The sequence below is a fragment of the Pseudonaja textilis genome, chromosome 1, assembly GCF_049901715.1.
Source record: "Pseudonaja textilis isolate UNSWEBS1 chromosome 1, rPseTex1.2, whole genome shotgun sequence".
In the NCBI taxonomy this organism is placed as follows: domain Eukaryota; kingdom Metazoa; phylum Chordata; class Lepidosauria; order Squamata; family Elapidae; genus Pseudonaja; species Pseudonaja textilis.
The window spans coordinates 85,133,632-85,153,519 of NC_141990.1; the positions used below are offsets into that span (position 1 = coordinate 85,133,632).

The following is a 19,888-nucleotide window of genomic DNA, read 5'->3' on the forward strand; positions in this document are numbered from 1 at the left end:
CTTTGTGTGTGTAGTGTGAAGACTGCATCCTTAGTGGATGCAAAATCTTCATTTGCCCCTTGGAAAGTCTTGTCAGAATGAATGGAAAGTGCACATTTGCACTGGCAAAGTTCCAGAATTTGGCCTGGAAAGGTAGAAGCAGTTACAGGTAAAATGTTGCAAATGCAAGAAGACCTGGGCTGCTGTGTACACCCGGTCACTGAGAAAGATATGATTGTGAGAAAGATTTATTATATTTATTGGATAAAGTGAAGAGAGTTGAATCTTGGAATGCTTTGTTCAAGTATGGAGTTAAAGGGAAGGTTGGCTACTAAATTCAGAAACCATGACACATGATGAAAACTTCCATGTGAATAAATGACATACTTAAGAGGATGGTTCAAAACTGACAGTAGGGAATAAAGCTGTGCAATGTATGTTTATATATTCATGGATATGTAAGAAATGCCTGTGGTGATGCCAAGCATTGGCTGAGGAGATAAAAGGGAGTGCACTTTTGGGATTTTAATGTTACAATTTTAGTGTTCCAAACTATCTGAAAAAGATGAAATATTTGTCTAAAATTGCAATTTTGCATTCTTTTGGAGAATAATGATCAGATTGTTTGCTTCTCCCTGACAATACATAAAAATACCTGCCCTCTTATCTCATCCCTCCTCTTTTCAATCAGGTAGTTTCCTGTGACCCTACGATCATTAGGCAGAGTTTACAGTTCCCTGTCCTCTGTGTCTGTTCTGACACAGGCTTCATCAAAGTAATGAAACACAAACTTGTTTTAAAAGCAAAACCTATTTTAATGCAACGCTGGGAATTACTTTCATTCTCAGCCAGAACTAATCTTAAACAGTTCCCCAAGATAAGCACATGCCTGTCAGTGCTGTGGAAAGCTGCCAAAAACAGAAGTATCCAAATTAATTATAACAGAAACCAACTGAACTACCAGAAAAAACTGAGCAGAATACACAGAGCTTCAAGGACTTGGAATCTGTTGAACTACTCTGCTTCCTGCAAAGAGTTCATCATTGAGGTCTGACTTTTATCCCTTATGGTAGGGGCAATCATCTCCCAGCCTTACTTCCGAATTGCCCCTTCTGCTTCAGTTGCTCTCTCCTTCTATCAGCTCTGTGCACATACGCACTGAGAACAGGCTCCCCTGGGTCCTCTGCTTCGCTGCTGCCAGACTCCAAAGGCTCCAAAAGCAGCACCCCACTCCCAGGTGGCCCTGGCCCCATCCCTGCATTGGATGCAAGACCAGCGTCTAAGTCTTCTCCAGACTCCCTGACTGGTCCCCTTTCTTCCTCACTGTCCGACTCTACTGCCGTCTGCACAGGCTGCCAGCAAACCACAACAGTGTCTGGTTTAACTCTTCCATCTCCAAATTCTGATTAAGAACGGCTACTAGGAAGAAATAGGTTATTCTCCAGCATTTTACCAAAGAATTTTGTTGATCAGTTGCAAAGAATCAAGAGTCACTCACAATTTTGAAAAATTTAATGAGACTACTGATGTTACAATGTTTCTATAAATTGTACACTAGTCCTTAAAAACTAATGTTTGAAATTATATCAGTATTTCCGTGATAAACAAAAGCTTATCCAATAAATTGTACATGTAGCAAATCCAACATGCAGACATATTCACACACACACACCTATTTTTCTCCTTATCACTTAAAGTTTGTATACAAAGACAGCTAGTGTGCAGTTGAAACATGCTGACACATTTTAAACCTCAGAAATAAATAAATATATACAAAGAAAGTTAAGCTTTGCTGATAAGAAAACCAAAGATTTATACAAGAAAGATGATATGATGAAAGAAGAGCACTAGAAAAACTATTTATCTGAAATAAATTTTAAAGGATTACTACATGGTAGTAAATGCAAAGAATATTCTTATTTGGCTAAAATATAGGCACATTTCACATTAATCTGGTCAGATAAAACCATCTTAAGGGGAAACTAAAGTATTACAATTTTCCTAATGAAAGTAAAGCCATTTACCATTTTAATATTATTTACTTCCAATTACCATATACAGAAATAGAGTTTCCCTCCTTATTTTGAATATTTTATCCAGAATAAATGTTACATAAGTGACTTTCTGAAATTTATTGAGAGATATAAACTAATTTTTTTAGAAGGCACATATAAACAAAACATTCTCTTTAGTAATCCCATCAGACTCTGTTTGATCCCATCAGACTCTGGTATAACTTGATGTCACAAGGAATCATTCACTCATATTAAAATAAATCCTTAACCTGCAATAAATAATGCCTTATAAAACAAATTAAATCAAACAACTTTAGTCTAACAGGGCAACTTTAGTATAACAGGTAGTTGTTAAACAGCTATAATAACAGATGGAGTTGAAACTTTGAAAATAAGCTTGCAGAGATTATTGCCATAGAAAGAGGGAGAAATCCTATGACCACCTGTCAGTCACTGGTCAAATTTGCAATTCTGTACAAATTTTCCTTAAAATAAGCCTCCTTGTATTCAGTTGGAATTATTTCTAAGAAGACATACTGGAGATTATTCTATATATTATTGGGAGATTAAATAAAATGGCACACAGAAAGAGTTACTAAAGAATTGAGCAAGTGACAGATTGTTTTATATTTAGCATGTGTGTGTGTATGTTTGTGTGCAAATATATATATTTTGAGTATTTATTTTAGCTAATTTCACCCAAAGAAAATTTGTGTTACGGTTGTAAACAATGAATATAACAACCTTCTCCTTTAAAGATGAGGCATACTGACTTTAGTAAATCTAAGTATATTTGCTACAGAGTATATAATAATATAATCTGTAATTCAAAATACTATATGAAGGGAAGAATAGATGGCATGACCGCTATGCTTACGTGTGAAAATCTCAATTGTTTCAGCAGCTGTGTATATCTGAAATTATAAAGATTTCTTGTTAGGTAAGTGTCAATACATATCTTGGAAAAGGTCTATCTGGGTGAAAAGGTGTAGGGCAGTAACTTGATTTGACAGGTTAATAAACATTGCTCTTAAGGCATAAATCAATGGAAAACCATGTTCCATCCTGGAATTCCACATATATAAGGATGTGAAAATAAAGCAAATTAGGAAAAACTGATGTAAGTTCATATATAATATTGGACTGATTCAGAATTTCTATTCTTTGATCATGATGAAGATGCATAGCAACTGTGCTCAGTTTAACTGCTCAGTTTCTTTTGATCTATAACTAGGCAAACTTTCAAGTTATATAAAACACTTCATTAAGTTTTTCCAAAATCACAGAAGCAGACTTCAATACTTCTGCCATTAAAAAATAACAAAATAATAAATATGGCCCAGAGTTTGCAAGCAAGAGTTAAGATTGAGAGAAAGATAATCTTGGAAACACTTTTGATTTCTGTAATCAGGCACAAAAGAGTATAAATTCACAAAAAATAATTTTTCTTTGCCTTGTCTGTGGAAAAAAAACATCTATAAAATCTCAAATGACCTCTAGCATTACGCAAACAGACCTCTGCTGATGCTGCAAGCAGAATATGCTATTATCCCTCTTTTCAGAGTAGATTTGATTACATGATCCAAGGGAATACATTTATACCTACTGACATGCACAATTGGATAGCCCTCCCTGTGTAAGGCTACATATGCACACAGACATACATATATATCACAGAAGAAAATGTGGGTTGATGCAACATCTTAACAGCATGCTTTGAAAATGTCTTTGGAAGCTACAAGCTTTAGTTTTGGACTTTTCAAGATTCTTAACTTTGCAAGATTATAGATGGGATTAATAAACATGTCACTGTTAGATGCTTGAGAACTGTTGATAAGAGAGTGGAGAGAATTGATTAGATGTTCTGTTTCTCCAAGTCTAGGTAGCTGAAAAGCTTATATAACTGGATAAAGCACAACACTTTGGTAAAGTTTATATCTTTTGCCAGTCACCACAAGTTCAACACTTAATAATCTTTATTCTGCTTGTTGACTTGTCTTCTTCCAGATATTCAGAATTTTGTACTGTGGCTCAGGGAGTCTGACATGATCATATTTCTATAGAAATTGTCTGATTGAGTATTATAGTAACCTTTCACTTTGTCAATGACTTGGTGAACTGGGATGATTGACGTCTGTTCCATGTCCACTTGGATGTATTTTGTTGAAGGCTTGTCAAGAAAAACATTGTCTGATTAAAAACAAGACAAAACAAAACAAGTCAGTAATTTTGAAAACAAAATTTACTGCCAAGAGGATGACCTCAGACAACCCCTTAGTAAATACTATAAAGTATATGATATCCTTTTATTTTTGTTCTGAATTCTGATTTTCTTTTTACAATCCATACCATGAGTAAGCTGCCAGTCTGATAGTTACAACAAGCTTTATATTGCACATTAACAACCATACATTAAAAGCTTTTCCTTTATTATTTTCTTATAACATTTTATCCTTTTTCTGTTTTAGGGCAGCAATTACTAATAAGCCATTTGGGTGAGGTTCAGGGAAATGGAAGTAGCAAAATTGTGATTTATGCTTTCCTAAGAATTAAAGTCACCCAATTTACTCCTAAAAACTCTCAAAATGTTAACAATTAATTGAATAGTTCAATTAATTGTTATCATTTTGAGCAGTTTTAAGGAGTAAAATGTGTCTGTGTGTGTGTGTGTGTATGTGAGAGAGAGGTACAATGTGAAGTCTTAAAGTACACATTTCATATGTATCATCTGCCTGAAAAATCCAGCTCCGCCGGTGCTCTGGGAGCTGAAAATTAGTAGGGTTGGACTGTATGTACACCATACTTTGTACTCCTGATCTATCTAGAAGTATAGATCAAATTTTATTCCTTCAGTCTACATAATCTGAAATTTAGCTTTGGCTTTCAGTTATTGGATGACATTTTTTAAAATAACATTTTATTAATTTTCTTTTGTTTGCATTTTGTTAGTGCTTAATAAACATCCTGTGGTCTGGGTTATTTTATTTGCTTAGCAGTACAGATCACATTCTTCATCTCCAGCCCTTTTTTCCACCCACTGGTAGAATAAGTTCCATGTTTGATAATATTCTGTATCTTCTTTTTGTTTAATCTTCCATGTAAGTCTGTCCGAATTATCTCTCTGTCTCATATTTCTTCATTTTTCCAATATTGTGCAAATATAATCCTTGCTGCTGTTAATATATACAATATTAAATATATATTTTGTTTATCAAATTTTTCTGGTGCTATACCTAATAGAAAAAGTTCAGGTTGAAAATCTACATGTTTTCCTATCATCTTTTCTAATCATTAGGTATTTTTGACCAATGTTTTTTTTTTTTTGCTTTAACACAAGTTCACCAGTTATTGGATGACATTTCTATGCTGACCTACCTAGTTACTGAAATAATGGCATCAGCATTGTTGAAGCCATGATATCAAACTGCAGTAATCTGACTCACAATTAAATGCTGTTTGGTATAAGCATTTGGAGTCTGTTTTTGAATTGGGAATGTGGATGTTATCTGCTTCATTCTGAACAGGATTCAGGATAATTTCACGCAAACTATCCGCTTTGAATGTATGAACCAATTCAGAATAAGGACAAGAGAAAAAAACTATCTCATTAAGAGTCATGCCAGAAAGGGGAAAGAAAATCACTTTTTACTACTAAATTGCTGAAATGAGGACAGTTGCACTAAAATCAACAGTAATGGCTACAGGTTTCACCATTTTTGGACTCAGCTTATTATGTGCTGAGAACGGATTTTGACCGCGTTCCTCACTATCAATTTACAGTCATATTGCATTTCATTTATACACACAGACTGTGTTATCTACATTGAAATAAATGTCAAACCACCCCCAGAGATGCAGAATCTGTAGATTTAGGTTTTTGTTTATTTATCAAATTTAGGTACTGCTCATCTCACTTTCAGAGTGATTTTGCTGCATCCAAATGTGACATTACTTCAAATTGTAAAGAAGGTATAGAATTGATACTGGAAGTCACAGCTTCATATTTTTTAATAATATGCACTCTCACCCTCTATTATGTTATGATCATAATATGTGCTTCCATTTTTTAAATGACCCTGTAATCCCTTGTACAGGGTGGAGTTGGGATGCCTGAAAGGAGCACAAGCATTTACTTTCTGGATGCCCTCATGGAGTTCACAGCAGACAATAACTTATTGAATCCAGAGAGAGAAATATTTGCCGCTAACTAGGATCGAACTCATAGCCTCCTTATTATGGGTTGAGAGCACCATCTTTAGGCCACTATGCTGCTTGTATTGTATGTTTCTCTTATGCTGTACAAAATCAGCTGGTATAGCTATTGACAACAAAATATCATGATCACATCATTATCATGTCGCTAAAGATGCTTGGTAGAACTGAAATTTACAAATTCTGAACAAAATTAGGAGAGGCACAGTTTCCAGCATGCAATCGTTTACATAAAAGGTGCCAAAATGCATTTAATTAATACATTTTGAGAAAGAAGAATAATGTTTGAATGCATTTTGTGTGAACTGGATAGTTTTCGATGTAGAGATTAACCCAGAAAGAAGAACGTGTGGTTAAATATCTGTGAAAGTTATATTGACTCATCTCTCACAGAATAAATAGTATTATATATTACCTAAAAAGAGAAAGAACTTGATAATGTATTTTTTCTACTAAGGTATGTAATTTTGACCTGGGTGCAATGAATATCTATAACAATACTGATAGAGTTGACTGAATTCCTTTTCAATAATGCTTAGTGGGTAAAATATATTGTTTCAGACTTTGGCAGAGTTATACTATGACATAATCAGTACCAACTCAAGTATCAGCTGACACCAACTGAGTTCAGTCAGCTGTGTTCATACTGGTAACTTCAACCTCAAGCATACCTAGAACAAGCTTTTGTGTAAGATACTACTACCAGAAGACTAGAGAGTTCAAGACAGTGAGCAGCTTTGCTGATCTAAATGTGACCATTAGATGGTGCTCATATAATGTTTCTCTTAATATACAACTAAACACATTATTTTTATAGGCATCTAATGAATAAAATTTTACCTACTGAATTCTTACCACAATTGTTATGTGTTACTATCGAATATTATATTTATGCAAACGGGTAATATTCCTTAAAATATTTAGCATTCATTTACCCAAACTAGCAACTATATAAAACTTAAATTGATCACAAGTATAAACAAGAGGGAAAGGATTCCTCAATTTTTTTATAATAATGTATAGCTAAAATTAAGTAGATTTAAAATTAACCACAATTACTTATGAAATGCAATGAAGAAAATGCAAATTGCACAGGATTTTTTTTACATGGAAAATAAGTGTAGGTATGCTAAAATATAGCCAGAATGGTTTTTTTTGGCAAACATTCTCATATGGCTTACTTTGGTTTTGTTGTATTATTTTTGAAAAGGTGTTTTGAAAAGTTATGATTTCTTATGTTACATTTTATGTATTTATTCAATACAAATCTGTGATTTAAGCACTAGAGCACAGATTTCTACTGTGTTTAGGGGTTTAGAAGGAAGATCAATAAGAATTTTATAACAGATGTATATGAAATAAGCAATAGCATGAAAAATACAGAAAAGTTTTTCCCTTCACTCTATTGGAACTTGAAGTCAGCCATGGAGGTGAAACGTAGTGAACAAGACAGCAAAACAGCATCTGCCACCAAAATGTGCAAAAGCAAATTTAGAAGCTCATTAACAGCTCATTAACCTGAGGGGTGGATAATAAAATCTTTTTATTCATAAATACAAATAGTTACTTATTTAAACAAACACACTTTAATCCATAATCCACGTAGCTCTACAAATGTTGATAAATTGCAATTCCCAGCAGCCCTAGCCACTCTGGGTAATTGTAAGGGATGCTGGATTCTATACCTCAGCACCATTAGCAGACAATCTTTCCAAGGAAAGCTTCATTTTATCTAAGGAAGACCTATTAATTCCTGCCCCATCCCTCCATTGGGATATACTTTCAAGTCTCCATCAAAAGCCTGTGGAGGCAAAAGATGAACAAGAATAGAGAATTTCACAAATCCCTCATCAGTCCTTTTAAACAGGAGTCTCCAATCTTGGCAACGTTAAGACTTGTGGACTTCAACTCGCAGAATTCTGGGAGTTGAAGTCCACAAGTCTTAACATTGTCAAGGTTGGAGACCCCTGGTTTAAAACAGGGGTCCCCAAACAGCCGGTCCATGCCAGAAACGGTCTCCACAAACAAGCAAAGCCCCATTGGAGGGATGCAGGCAGCATGCAAAACCATGCCCCCTTGGGTCTGCGGAAAAACATCTCTCCACAGAACCAGTCCCTGGTGCCCAAAAGGTTGGGAGCCAATACTATAAAAGGTACCTCAGCCAGGTTTATTGCACATCCTTCCTTCTGATCATTTAGCCCTAATAATAATGGCCTCAAATGGGCTCTTTCCAGATCTCACCTTAAGGGAACTTCCAAGTCACCTATCTAGCCTTCCATGCTACATTTTGGTCATATTTACTTAAGATATGTTTGCTAGTTCATGATCTCCCCTATTGTGGCCTCAGGTTATTTGGGATGATGTAATAATTTTCTTCCTCCTCTCTTCCTTTATTCCTCAAAATCCATGTGTGAAATGGGGTGGGTGGGGAAATAGAGAACTGTAGTCTTTACTCTTCCTTCCAATTCTTCTTCCACAAGCAGGTGATAAAGAAGGAGCCAAAGGGAAATACTCAGACTTGCTCATTCATATCTGCCGTAGAAAAAAATGTACTGCAGCAACTCAGTGGTATGATGATATTCCAGCCCTCGGGCTTTTCATAGGTTTACTTCTCCCCCACCATGATAAGTGGAGAAGCTTTCACCATTATTTCAGGCTCTCCCAGCTCCTTCCTTCTTTCTTTCTCTCCCCTCAGTCGGCGAGATCTTCTCCATTCTGATGGCTGGAGACTGCTTCGGCAGCTGATGCAAAATAGCTTGACCCACTCCCAGATGCCATCCTCACGACCACTTCTCCTACCCAGATTGAGGAAGGTAAGCCCTGCAGGAAGGGGATGGCAGCTGCCTGTTTCCATGTTCATGATTTTTCCCTTTCTTGGGAGGCTAAAATTGAATGACTGGATTATGAACATGTATATGTTGGATCTTTAAAAAGGAGAGTACATGGGATTGAGAGCCCATGGACCATAGACAGTGACTTGGCAGGTGGCAAGTCTAAGCCCTCAGAGCTAGACATATTCACAGAGAGCAGGAGCAATAGCTTAATAGTTATATGTTATACTAAGGCTCAAAAGCAGCATGGCTTAAACCAACTGTCAGGGAGCAATATTTGAAGAAGACAATTTCCTCATTTTCTACCTATAAGCTTTTTGAGATTCTCTGTTGGTCACTGTATGATAGCTGAATCCAGCAAAATTCATTCTACTTTCATTAGGTTGGCTAAATATTACAATAAATGCTGAACCAGTATACCGTCTACATTCACTGCATATTTTAAAAAACTAAGTAGGCTGATAACTGAAAGCTTTTTCTAACATTTTGAAAAATGTTCAGCATCAGAGAATACAGTAATTTCTTGCAGACATTATTACAAATTAGGTGAATCACTTTAATGGTGTCTTTTTCATTTTCTTCTTGTCAGCTACTAGACAAAAATATATACCTAACAATATGCATTTTATGAAGTTGTTTCCCTTGGATGTTTACCTCAAACAATCCTGAATGTTTCATTTTCATGCTAACCATAATCGAAAGCACTCTTGTGTACCAAATTGTAGTCAGCCAGAATTAATGACAGAGAAAGATGCACAGTATAGAATGAAGCAATATGTATGATTAGTTAATCTTTTTGTGCTGATTCAAACTTCATGCAAGTGTCCTTATGCAAGCGCTTGGAAATCATGCATTCAGCAAATGTGATATACACTTTACCTTGAATGTTCGACCACTGGTGAGGATATGTTCTTAGAAGACATTATCTATACCATAAACATATGAGCAGCTGAATCAATTTTGGAGAATAGTGAAATAATTCAACAATTACTTGGAGATATCCACCACCATATACATTACTAAATTATGCTTAAACATGCTGTGCTTAAGCACAACATACCAGTTTGAATAACTGTATTTTACATAGGTGTACTCAAGCAGTTAACAGTTAATACAGAATGAAAGATTAACATAAACTGTATTTTACAAATTTTGCACATAACACTAACATATTATTGTTGTCATTTATATTAAAAAGAGATCAATAAGCTGTATCATGAGCAAGGACAAATAACCACCTTCAGATACTTCAAGAAAATCTATTATGTAATGTAGAACATCTGCGAATAAAGCTTTAATGCACAACAACTCATCAAATTACTCACTTATGTTGATTCAAATTTAATGAATCATTAAAAAGACTATTTGCAATTAATCCAATGGGGTATTACATGCCAATAATTGTAAACACTTTTAAACAGTTTCAGATAAAATTTTATTGCATTCAATACAATGGGTTTTTTTAAAAACTGTAAACCACCCAGTGACTTAAGTGAATATAGACATTTGATAAGTAAAATAAACACAATTTAAAAGAAATGTTACTTATATGAAAAAGGAATGTTAGCAGTATTTTGTTGAAAAGTGCCAACAATCTTACTCTGTTTTAGTTTTAGATAAGTTTTAGCTTTTGGTTATCTTAAAGATAACTCAATAGCATGTGAAGCTTGAGAGCCTTCTGCCAATATATGTTACTTGAATTGGCTGTTGGAAAAAAATACTATTAAAGCAGAGGAATCCCAGCCAAATTATGGTTAATTCCTATGGATGCATTTCTAGTGCATAACTTACCTAACGTTCTACATCAATCTAAAGCAAGCTATTCCAGGTAGATAGTTTAACAATTACACTTTTCATATTGAAAACTACTGACCAGAATGGCTGTTCCTTTTATGGTAGGTGTTTGATGTGGATTTGGATTTTGAAGTCAGGTATGTTGAATTAGAACCAATAGAACTGGAAGATAAGGATTTTCCCAGATTGTCTGAACTCTTCTTTATTATATTAGTTGCTGTTTTACTCCAGTCTGAAAATAAATGAAAGCAAAACTGGCTGTGATTGCATACCAGATTGAAATAATTATTCAGACCTTATAAGAAGTAAAGGAATGGAATTAAAGAAAGCACAAGTCGTTTTCATTTTTCCCTAGCGTGTTTATTACCCTTTATTATGCAAATCAGGCAGTCATGCATTTCCTCTATGCTGACAATATGGGAAATTCATATATGAAGTGACACAGCCATTTTAATGATATCATTCATATTTAAACATCTGAAATTATTCCCACCCGGTCACTTATATAAGATACAAGTAGTTCTTCTTTAGCAAGGCTTGGAGTGGTTGCTACTGCATGGGGGAGTGAGTGAGGGGATGTGTAACTGGTGAGAGATGCATGAGGCTCAGGGAGGTACTAGAGGCGTGTGAGAGTAATGCCACAAGGCTCCGGGAGGGTGTGGAAGGGAGGTGCAGCAAGAAGGCAGAGGTTGTGCAGTAGTTCCTGAATAGCCTCCCAAGTGCAAGTGCGGAGAAGTTGGGGAAGACGTGTGGGTGAGGGAGACTTACTCCAGTACTTGCAACCTTCCCTGCCAGATTCCCCACTGACTTATTGGGGAAGCCATTAGGGAAGGTAATGAATGGCAATCAGATGACCACAGGGTACAACAACTGGTCATAAGTGAAAGTGATTGTCAAGTGCCCAGATCATCATCACTTGATCATGGGAATCCTGGGATGGCCAGAAGACGATGATCAATTATAACCATCATTTGTTCAGCACCGTCGTAACTTTGAAAAGTTTCTGAATTTATATGTTATATGTTGAGGACTACCTGTATGAACAAAGTTGGAGAAATACTGAAATGTCCTCAATGGAAGAATGGATTGTGAAGATGGCCCAGTTAATAAAAATGACAAAAATGACCTATTTGTAGTGGAAGTATATTATTATGCAAAACTTCTTGGCAATATTACTACAGAAGATTCTTTTACATTCTGCTTACACACACACACACACACACACACTAACTAGGAAGTTAAGTAAGCAATCTGGAAAGTTGGGAAGAGCAAATAACTTCCATATAACTGCCAAAAAAATTACAAGGACATTTCAAAATAGAGTAGATTTTGCTTTAATAATGAGTAGAACTGACCTTAATTATAGTAAGAATCATAGAATAAAATGACAATTATTATACAGTATATGGATCTTGTCCATTTAACTGCTAAATGGAAATTCTGCAGGCTTATGAATACATATATTTAATTCAGTGAAAGCTAAGATAAAAGGATCAAAGCAACTGCTCTATTTATTTTTATTGTTTCAGGCTTTGGTTTCTAATATCTCCTCAAACATTTCCATAAACATTGCAAGGGAACACTCATTCTTTGAAATAACATCATTTGCAGAAGTGGCACATTCTCAATTTTCTAGTCAATAATTTCTATTAAATATCTCAGAAAGTTGTGCTTAGCAGGTCTTTGCAGGTCAGCACATGTATGAAAGATTACTTTATAATGTACATTTTAGCTTTATGGGCTCAATTAAGAGAGAAGAATTGCAAAGGGTAGTTCATATTACCTGAGTTATCTGCCAGCCTGAATCGTCCACAACAAAGATGCCTTCTCCATTGCTTTTGTACATTTTCTTTCATTGCACAGTGGAATATAAATATAAATAAACCTGAAAAGTAAAATAATAAAAAATCGAGGACTTTATTAAATAAGATTAAGAAATACACATAAAGGCACAAATACCTTTTGTTCATGAAATATTATATATGGTATTTAGATATACACCTTCACTAATTGTTACATATGTGCAAACCCAATCAGATATGAATTTAATTGATTCAGAGTAAGGTAGAAGTCCTAATAAATTAGATCAAGGGTCTCCAAACTGTTCAACTCATTAATTCCTGCATGAAGTTTCAGCTTGTTCATCAACTTCCAAACTTTGATTATATGAAAATAATTTAATAAATATTACTTTAACTAATGGCTCTATGAATAGTAACAAACAGTCCTATTGTCATTTGGGAATCAATACTGACCACAGTTAGAATGACCACCTCATTTTTAAGTCAAACTGGTTAATATATGAATGACCTCCAGTTGAGAAAACCTTGGGCACATGTCCTTTCTCCAATGATCTTCCAAAATTCTCCTCCCATTACTCCCCTACTCATGCTGATCCTGTATCCTTAATGGTGACATTAAACAGGAGAAACCAAAGCTTTATTGAGCATTAGTGTTATTTCCCTCATGCCTTTATACTTAGTCCTAATACTTTTGCACTCCACATTCCATCCGTTCCTCCTTTTATAGTGCCATTAGCAAGTGCCAGGAAGGGGGCATATTTGAATGCTGAAGTTGGATGGACCTGGACTCTGGGACAAGCATGTATAGATGTGGAGTGTAGTAAAGAACTTTAAATATTATTTTGCTTGGATTAAAATGTCCAATTTGTGTGTTATTTAAACAAGAGGAAGACTCAAGACTGTCCTAATCCATATATATATATATATATATATATATATATTAAGTTTATATATATATATATTTATATATATTTATATATATGTGTTTTATATATATATATATATATATATATATATATATATATATATATATATATATTTTCTTAAGTTTTACTTACATGTATGGCATTCAGCTTTGTTTGGGTATTTTCCCACGTCATTGTAGTTGTGCTTTTAAAGTTGTAGCAACGTTTTGGCAGAATCTCATCTGCCATCATCAGGCTTCTGTATAGTGTTCATCTGTGAGTCAGGCTTTTACAGTGGTTTCAGATTTAAATTTGGGGCAGCCTATTGCTGTGCCAGAATGTTTTTTTCTTCACCCTGATTGGTTGGGAGTCTTGGTCTGTGTTTATTGGTCTTGGAGTTTGCTGTGTTCTGCTTGATTGGTTTTTCTAATATCTTCTGTCTGTTTTTTGGCTCTTTTTGTATCTTGATTGGCTGGCAACATTGTGTTACTTTATTGGAGGCTTTTAGTGCAGCTTGGGTCCGGGTAAATGGACGGCTATTATTAGTTAGGAAGCTAGGGTTCATCTGGGTGCCTGGTTGGGGTGTGTTTGAGCTGGAGGTATCAGGGTGGTATCAGGGGGGATCTGTCTGTGCCCAGGTGTTTGCCTGGCTTTTGGTGTAGAGATTTTTTTGTTTGTGAGTGCAGGCTTCCAAATGATTGACAGTCTGGTGGAATCATCTCTTCTATTCATGCTTTCAGGTCTTTTTTCAATCTCTATGGCTTCTCTGATGATTCTGTGGCTGGGGTTTTCTATAGGGGCTAAGCACCAACAGTGTCTAGTTGTGCTTTTAAAGTTGTAGTGACGTTTCGGCAAATTTCATCTGCCATCTTCCAGCTGGTGTATTGGTTACGTCTGTGTGTCAGGCTTTCACAGCCATTTTTGTTTTAAATTTGGTGCTAGCCTCCTGCTGTGTTAGAATAGTTTTTTTCTTCATTCTGCTTGGTTGGGAGTTTTGGTCTGTGTTTATTGGTCTTGGAGTTTGCTGTGTTCTGCGTGATTGGTGTTTCTAATATCTTCTGTCTGTTTTGTAGCGTTTTTTGTCTTGATTGGCTGGAAGCTAGGTTTCATCTGGGTGCCTGGTTGGAGTATGTTTGGGCTGGAGGTATCATGGGGAGGGGTCTGTTTGTGCCCAGGTGTTTGCTTGGCTTGTGGTGTGGATATTTTTTTGTTTGTGAGTGCAGACTTCCAGATAATTGACAGTCTGGAGGAGTTATCTCTTCTATTCATGCTTTCAGGTCTTTTTTCAATCTCTATGGCTTCTCTGATAATTCTGTAGCTGTGGTTTTCTATAGTGGCTAGGGTTTTGGTGCCATTGAAGTCAATGCTATGACCTGTGGCTTTCATGTGTTGGACTAGTGAGGAAGTGTGTTCCAGCTTTTTGACTGAATTTTTGTGTTCATCCAGGCGGGTACTTATTCTTCTATTGGTCTGTCCGATGTATGTGGCAGGGCATGATGCGTAGGGGACTGTGAAAGCCTGACACACAGATGAACCCAATACAGAAGCCTGATGATGGCAGATGAGATTCTGCCGAAATGTCACTACAACTTTAAAAGCACAACTATAATGACGTGGGAAAATACCCGAACAAAGCTGAATACCATACATATAAATACCCGTGAAAACTTAAGAAAACGCACAGACACACACACACAAAATCATCTTGTCTGTTATTCCATCTATTTGGATGTAGAGGTAGAAGATAAACAACATACTGTAACATGTTCATTTTATTCTACCTTACTTGTTGGTCCAATGGAATTTTGCCATGGACATCCTATAAGCTGGCAATTGTTATTTTGCTATCCCATTTTTTAAGAAAAAGGATCTTATTTTATTCCAGTTAATTATATTAATGAAACAGAAAATGCCCTTTCTTTTTAATGACAAGGTACTCCAAATGTTAAATTAATTATTTTAACATATAGTATTCTAACAAATACTATTAATACTTTTCTATTTCTCTATTTAGTTTTAAAAATTCCATATCTATACTTCAAGATGTCTCTATGGCACACTGTATATGGAGATAAACATTCATTTTATGTGTTAAATATTTTTTCCCCCGTTAAATTCCTTCAACTAATTAATTCAGGCTGCTATTAGGGCTGTTTGCTAAACTGGAAACTTTCTCCTTCCTAAGAACAGTGGGATTCTTTGAAAAATGCATAAATGTGAATTTGTTTTGGAACTCTCATTGAATTTCTAAGAACAAATTTTAATAATTCATCTGGATTTTGGACAAGAACCCAGATTCCATGACCTTCCTGGTAAGAGTGCTCAATAAATTCCAATAAAATCAAGTATGGAGATAGCTCTGATGAATACCTTTTAGTTCACTTTTTTTTAAAAATGAAACCTTTGCAGTCTTTGTAAAACTGCACCAAGTCAAGCTTTCTATCACACATGATAGGTGTTGTCTGACAATACCCTTGGGAAAGCAATGGCATGAAATAAAATTGGGAGTATTTTCAATAAAAAGGGAAATGACTGAAAAAACAAATGGAGAGCAGTTGCCGTGAAAAAGATATCCCTTTTAATTTGGTACCAAATTTATTCCAACTCTGCTACAAAAATCAACTCCACCTCTGCTGAAGGGGAAGTGATATAGGCTGGATAAGCTGAACCTAAACCATAACTAAATTTAAATGTTATCAAAAAAAAAGCCACACTATATGATAAATATTTCAAAATCTGGATTTTTTTGAGATAATTTAATGTTTGCATCCTTCATCTGTTCTTATATAATAAACAAATGACAAAAATAATGAACTTCTTATAATGTAATAGTATCTTATAATATATTTCCCACCTTTTATTCTTTTCAAACTAGTGAAATAGTAGAAAGAAATTGTGTAAAATGGTTCAGGGCTCTGTTTGCCAGCAAGATATCGAATTTTGATATGGCAAGAGTAGATAGCAAAATAATAACAATAACAATAACAACAACAATAATAGTAACATTAATCATCAATCATCATCATCTAATAAAAATGAGAGAAAAATCAGAAAAAAATTCCTTAATCAACTCTATGGGTCATGGCTTAGAACAAGAACCACTAGTTCATGCTAAACTCCCCTCCCCTTCCTATTTCAATAATAAGGAACATTTTAGAATTAATTTTGGAATGCATTGTTAATTCTAAATTAGATATTTTGAATAAGTTTCTAGTTGGAAAGCAGAAATATGCCAAGTCCACATTTCTTACTTGAAAGACTTGGATGAATTAAACTTTCCTCAAACAATCAGAACAGGGTAAGTTGGAGACCATATCCAGTTCCAAAAAATTCTACTTACCATGATATGAAGTTTCTGAATTCTATTATCATCAATTACTGTCATGTGACTCATTACTATTTACGTGTGTGTGTGTGGGGGGGTGAAATTCAAAATTTTATCCTAGTGGATCTGTGGGCATGGCTGTGGGCGTGGCTTGGTATACTTGGTATAATAGTAATAGCAACCAGGGGCGATTTTTTACCGATTTAAATCGCCCCTACCACCTCTCCGGAGGTGGACTGAGGTGGTTGAATTTCACCCCTGGTGTGTGTGTGTGTGTGTGTGTTTGTATGGGCTTAAATCTACAAATCTTAAGTACAATGTATCTGTTAAGAGTGCTACATAATGCATATAATATACCTGTGCCAGAAGTTAAGTTATTTATATTGTTTTTCCAAAATGGTTCTCTACTTACCTTGCAGTGAGTTGGAAATACAGAAGAGATACACAAAAGGGAGATATAGTGGCCCCCAGGCAAAAAAAGCAAAACCCCATGTCATGCCTAGGAGGAAAGTCAGGCTAATAACACTACGCAGGTTCCTCAGGATCTCTTCCCGCATAGTCCTATTGGTCCGTTTTCCATTTCGTCCACAGATTTGCATCATCACCACAACAAACATGGCAATGTTCATGAGGAACATGATTCCAAAGTAGCCAACACAAGTCACGTAAAACACAACGGTGCTTTTAATCCAGCAGCTGTAAAAAAAATATTAATTCTACGTTATTTCTCATGTTATAAAATTGTTTTATTAATTCTGGTTGCTCTGGGTCACTTAAACAAAAGTAAAAGGCTTGTTTAACTATTACTTTCTTAAAGTTGTATATCAAGGTAATGCTGGATTAGTAAATGATCAGATTCAGAATCAGTTATTCTGTACTTCTAGATACTTCAAATATTGCCATAATTTCCTCAGTGAAGATTAAATGTTTTTCTGAACAAGCATGAGAACACTTAAAACCTGTTGCTTCTTTTGATCCATTAGATTAATATGCAAACAACACACTCTGGTTTCCTGAAATCTATCTGAAGAAGTTCAATATCCAGCCTGGTACTGTCCCAAATGTAAATATACCCAATTTTATAATAATCTCTGATTTACATTTAAAAAATCCTGAAACTGCAACTTCAATATTTATTGACATGGAATTTAGACACCATGAAAACAGCCTATGAACAATGAATATTCACAGAATGCATGGTTATTTCACCAGGAACATGTTTGTTTATATTGGAATGGAAAGCTCAAATAAATGTCACATAAAACATACATTTTATGCGTAAAGTTTTCAATCTAAAAGTATATAAATGAAAGTCAATCCCTTTGATTTCAGTGGAAGTTAACTCCAGAAGGAGCAGAATAAATGTTATGTCACAATGTTGGAAGTCCTCAACTTAAAACAGTTTGTTTAGTGACTCTTCAGAGTTGCAACAGGATTGAAAAAAGTGACCGGGGAGTGTTTTTCACACCTACAACCCTGACAAGCAAAGTCAAAGTTAAGCGAATAACCATGTTATTCGCTTAACAATGCAGTGATTCACTTAACAACTGTGGAAAGAAAGGTCATATCATGGGGCAAAAACTCAACAACTGTCTCAGCAAGAGACAAAATTTGGGGGTTAATTATAAGTTGAGGACTACCTGTACTAGTCTTTTCAGCAATAAACTCATAAACTGGAGATAAAAAAATACGACTACCTCTATTTTAAATAATTTATGCACATGTGTTTGGAAAGTTAAGCTTATCAAATATTGGAGCTATATGATGAGAGATATTTACATCCATAAGCAACATGAAGCAAAGTACATTCATGTGAACTCCTGAACTAACCTAAGTCAATGGTTTCTACTAAATATTTCTAGAAGAATCATCATGTAGTAAAAATTAGAATTCTAACCCAAAAATTTGTTAGCACTGACTTATTAAAATATTATTAATCATGTGCCACAGTTCAAACAGGACAGTAATGTTCATGAGAACATGCCCTTTCCCACTAAGTTCGAAAATCGCATAAGCACATCATGTCTCCCTAAATATTGCTTCTTCTTCAGCCAACATCTCAACACGGCTGTCAAACTTGATCGCATCATGGGCTGGATCGTTTTTTGCCTTTGTGGAGCTGTAGTGGGTGTGGCCTGAGGGCTGCCAGTTTGACAGGCCTGATGTAGAACTACTTGTATTACATTTTAACCAAAGTGGAAAGCTTACTTAACTGGCTACTTGGAAAGAAGAGGATCATGATAAATTTGTCTTTATCATATCTGCCTTTGCTACCATCATTTCAGATACATACTCTTATTGGATTCACACTGCTTTAAAAATGATTTAAAAGCATTTGCTAGGTTGTCTGCACCATCCTATTTTAACCAAGTACTTACAAATCATCTCCATCTTGTTCCTTATTATTTTTGTCATTTAAAATGTTGTTGTAAATATTATTTGTATTTGCATGGGTGCTTGATAAAATAATAATTACTACCAATGCTGGTAAACCTGCAATAAAACACAACAAAAGGAAGTTTTATAAACATATCATAATCCATCTGTTGTGAATGTAGGCTGCAGATTCATTCATACATGAGTACACATGGATCTTCATCATATAAATTTTTTAAAATTTCCTATGGGATTGGATTCACTTTTCATGGGGGAGGAAAGGCTGAACTCTCTAACTGCTGTACTTATATGTTACATGAATGACCAGAAAGTGATCCAGCATTTTGCCTATCTAATCAGAAAGAAAGGATAGAGTGTAAGAGTCCTATCTCTCTAAAAGCACTGGAATGAGGTATATATGCCAGGTGAGGCACCTTCATAAGATGGTGGTAGCAGGAAGTACCAAGATGCTACCTCACAGTAGAAGCTTCACAAGGATGTGAAGACGTGAGGCATCTGAAAAAAGAGATAAGAACTCCGGCTTTCCACCTTATGAATCTCAGCCATCTGCCACACCATCTAATAGAGCAAATTAATTCAATAGTGCCTTTAACATCAATTATCAACATTTCTAAAATACTGTGTGTGT

General features: G+C 35.2%; 1 protein-coding gene across 3 annotated transcripts in view; it reads right to left on the reverse strand.

The window, feature by feature from the left end:
• Positions 1-1,473: 1,473 nt before the first annotated feature.
• The window catches only part of ADGRG6 (adhesion G protein-coupled receptor G6), a 105,079-nt gene continuing 86,664 nt past the window's right edge, over positions 1,474-19,888 (reverse strand). For 2 of the 3 annotated variants that reach the window (XM_087940088.1, XM_026705596.2), the window contains 5 exons: positions 19,242-19,356; positions 17,276-17,559; positions 12,615-12,716; positions 10,911-11,063; positions 1,474-4,184 (listed from right to left, as the gene is read on the reverse strand). In XM_087940088.1, the coding sequence (XP_087796214.1) occupies positions 4,006-4,184; positions 10,911-11,063; positions 12,615-12,716; positions 17,276-17,559; positions 19,242-19,356 (833 nt within the window). In that variant the 3' untranslated portion in view covers positions 1,474-4,005. Of the gene's footprint in view, positions 4,185-9,916; positions 9,964-10,910; positions 11,064-12,614; positions 12,717-17,275; positions 17,560-19,241; positions 19,357-19,888 lie in introns of all 3 variants that reach the window. The other variant, XM_087940100.1, reaches the window with a different exon arrangement.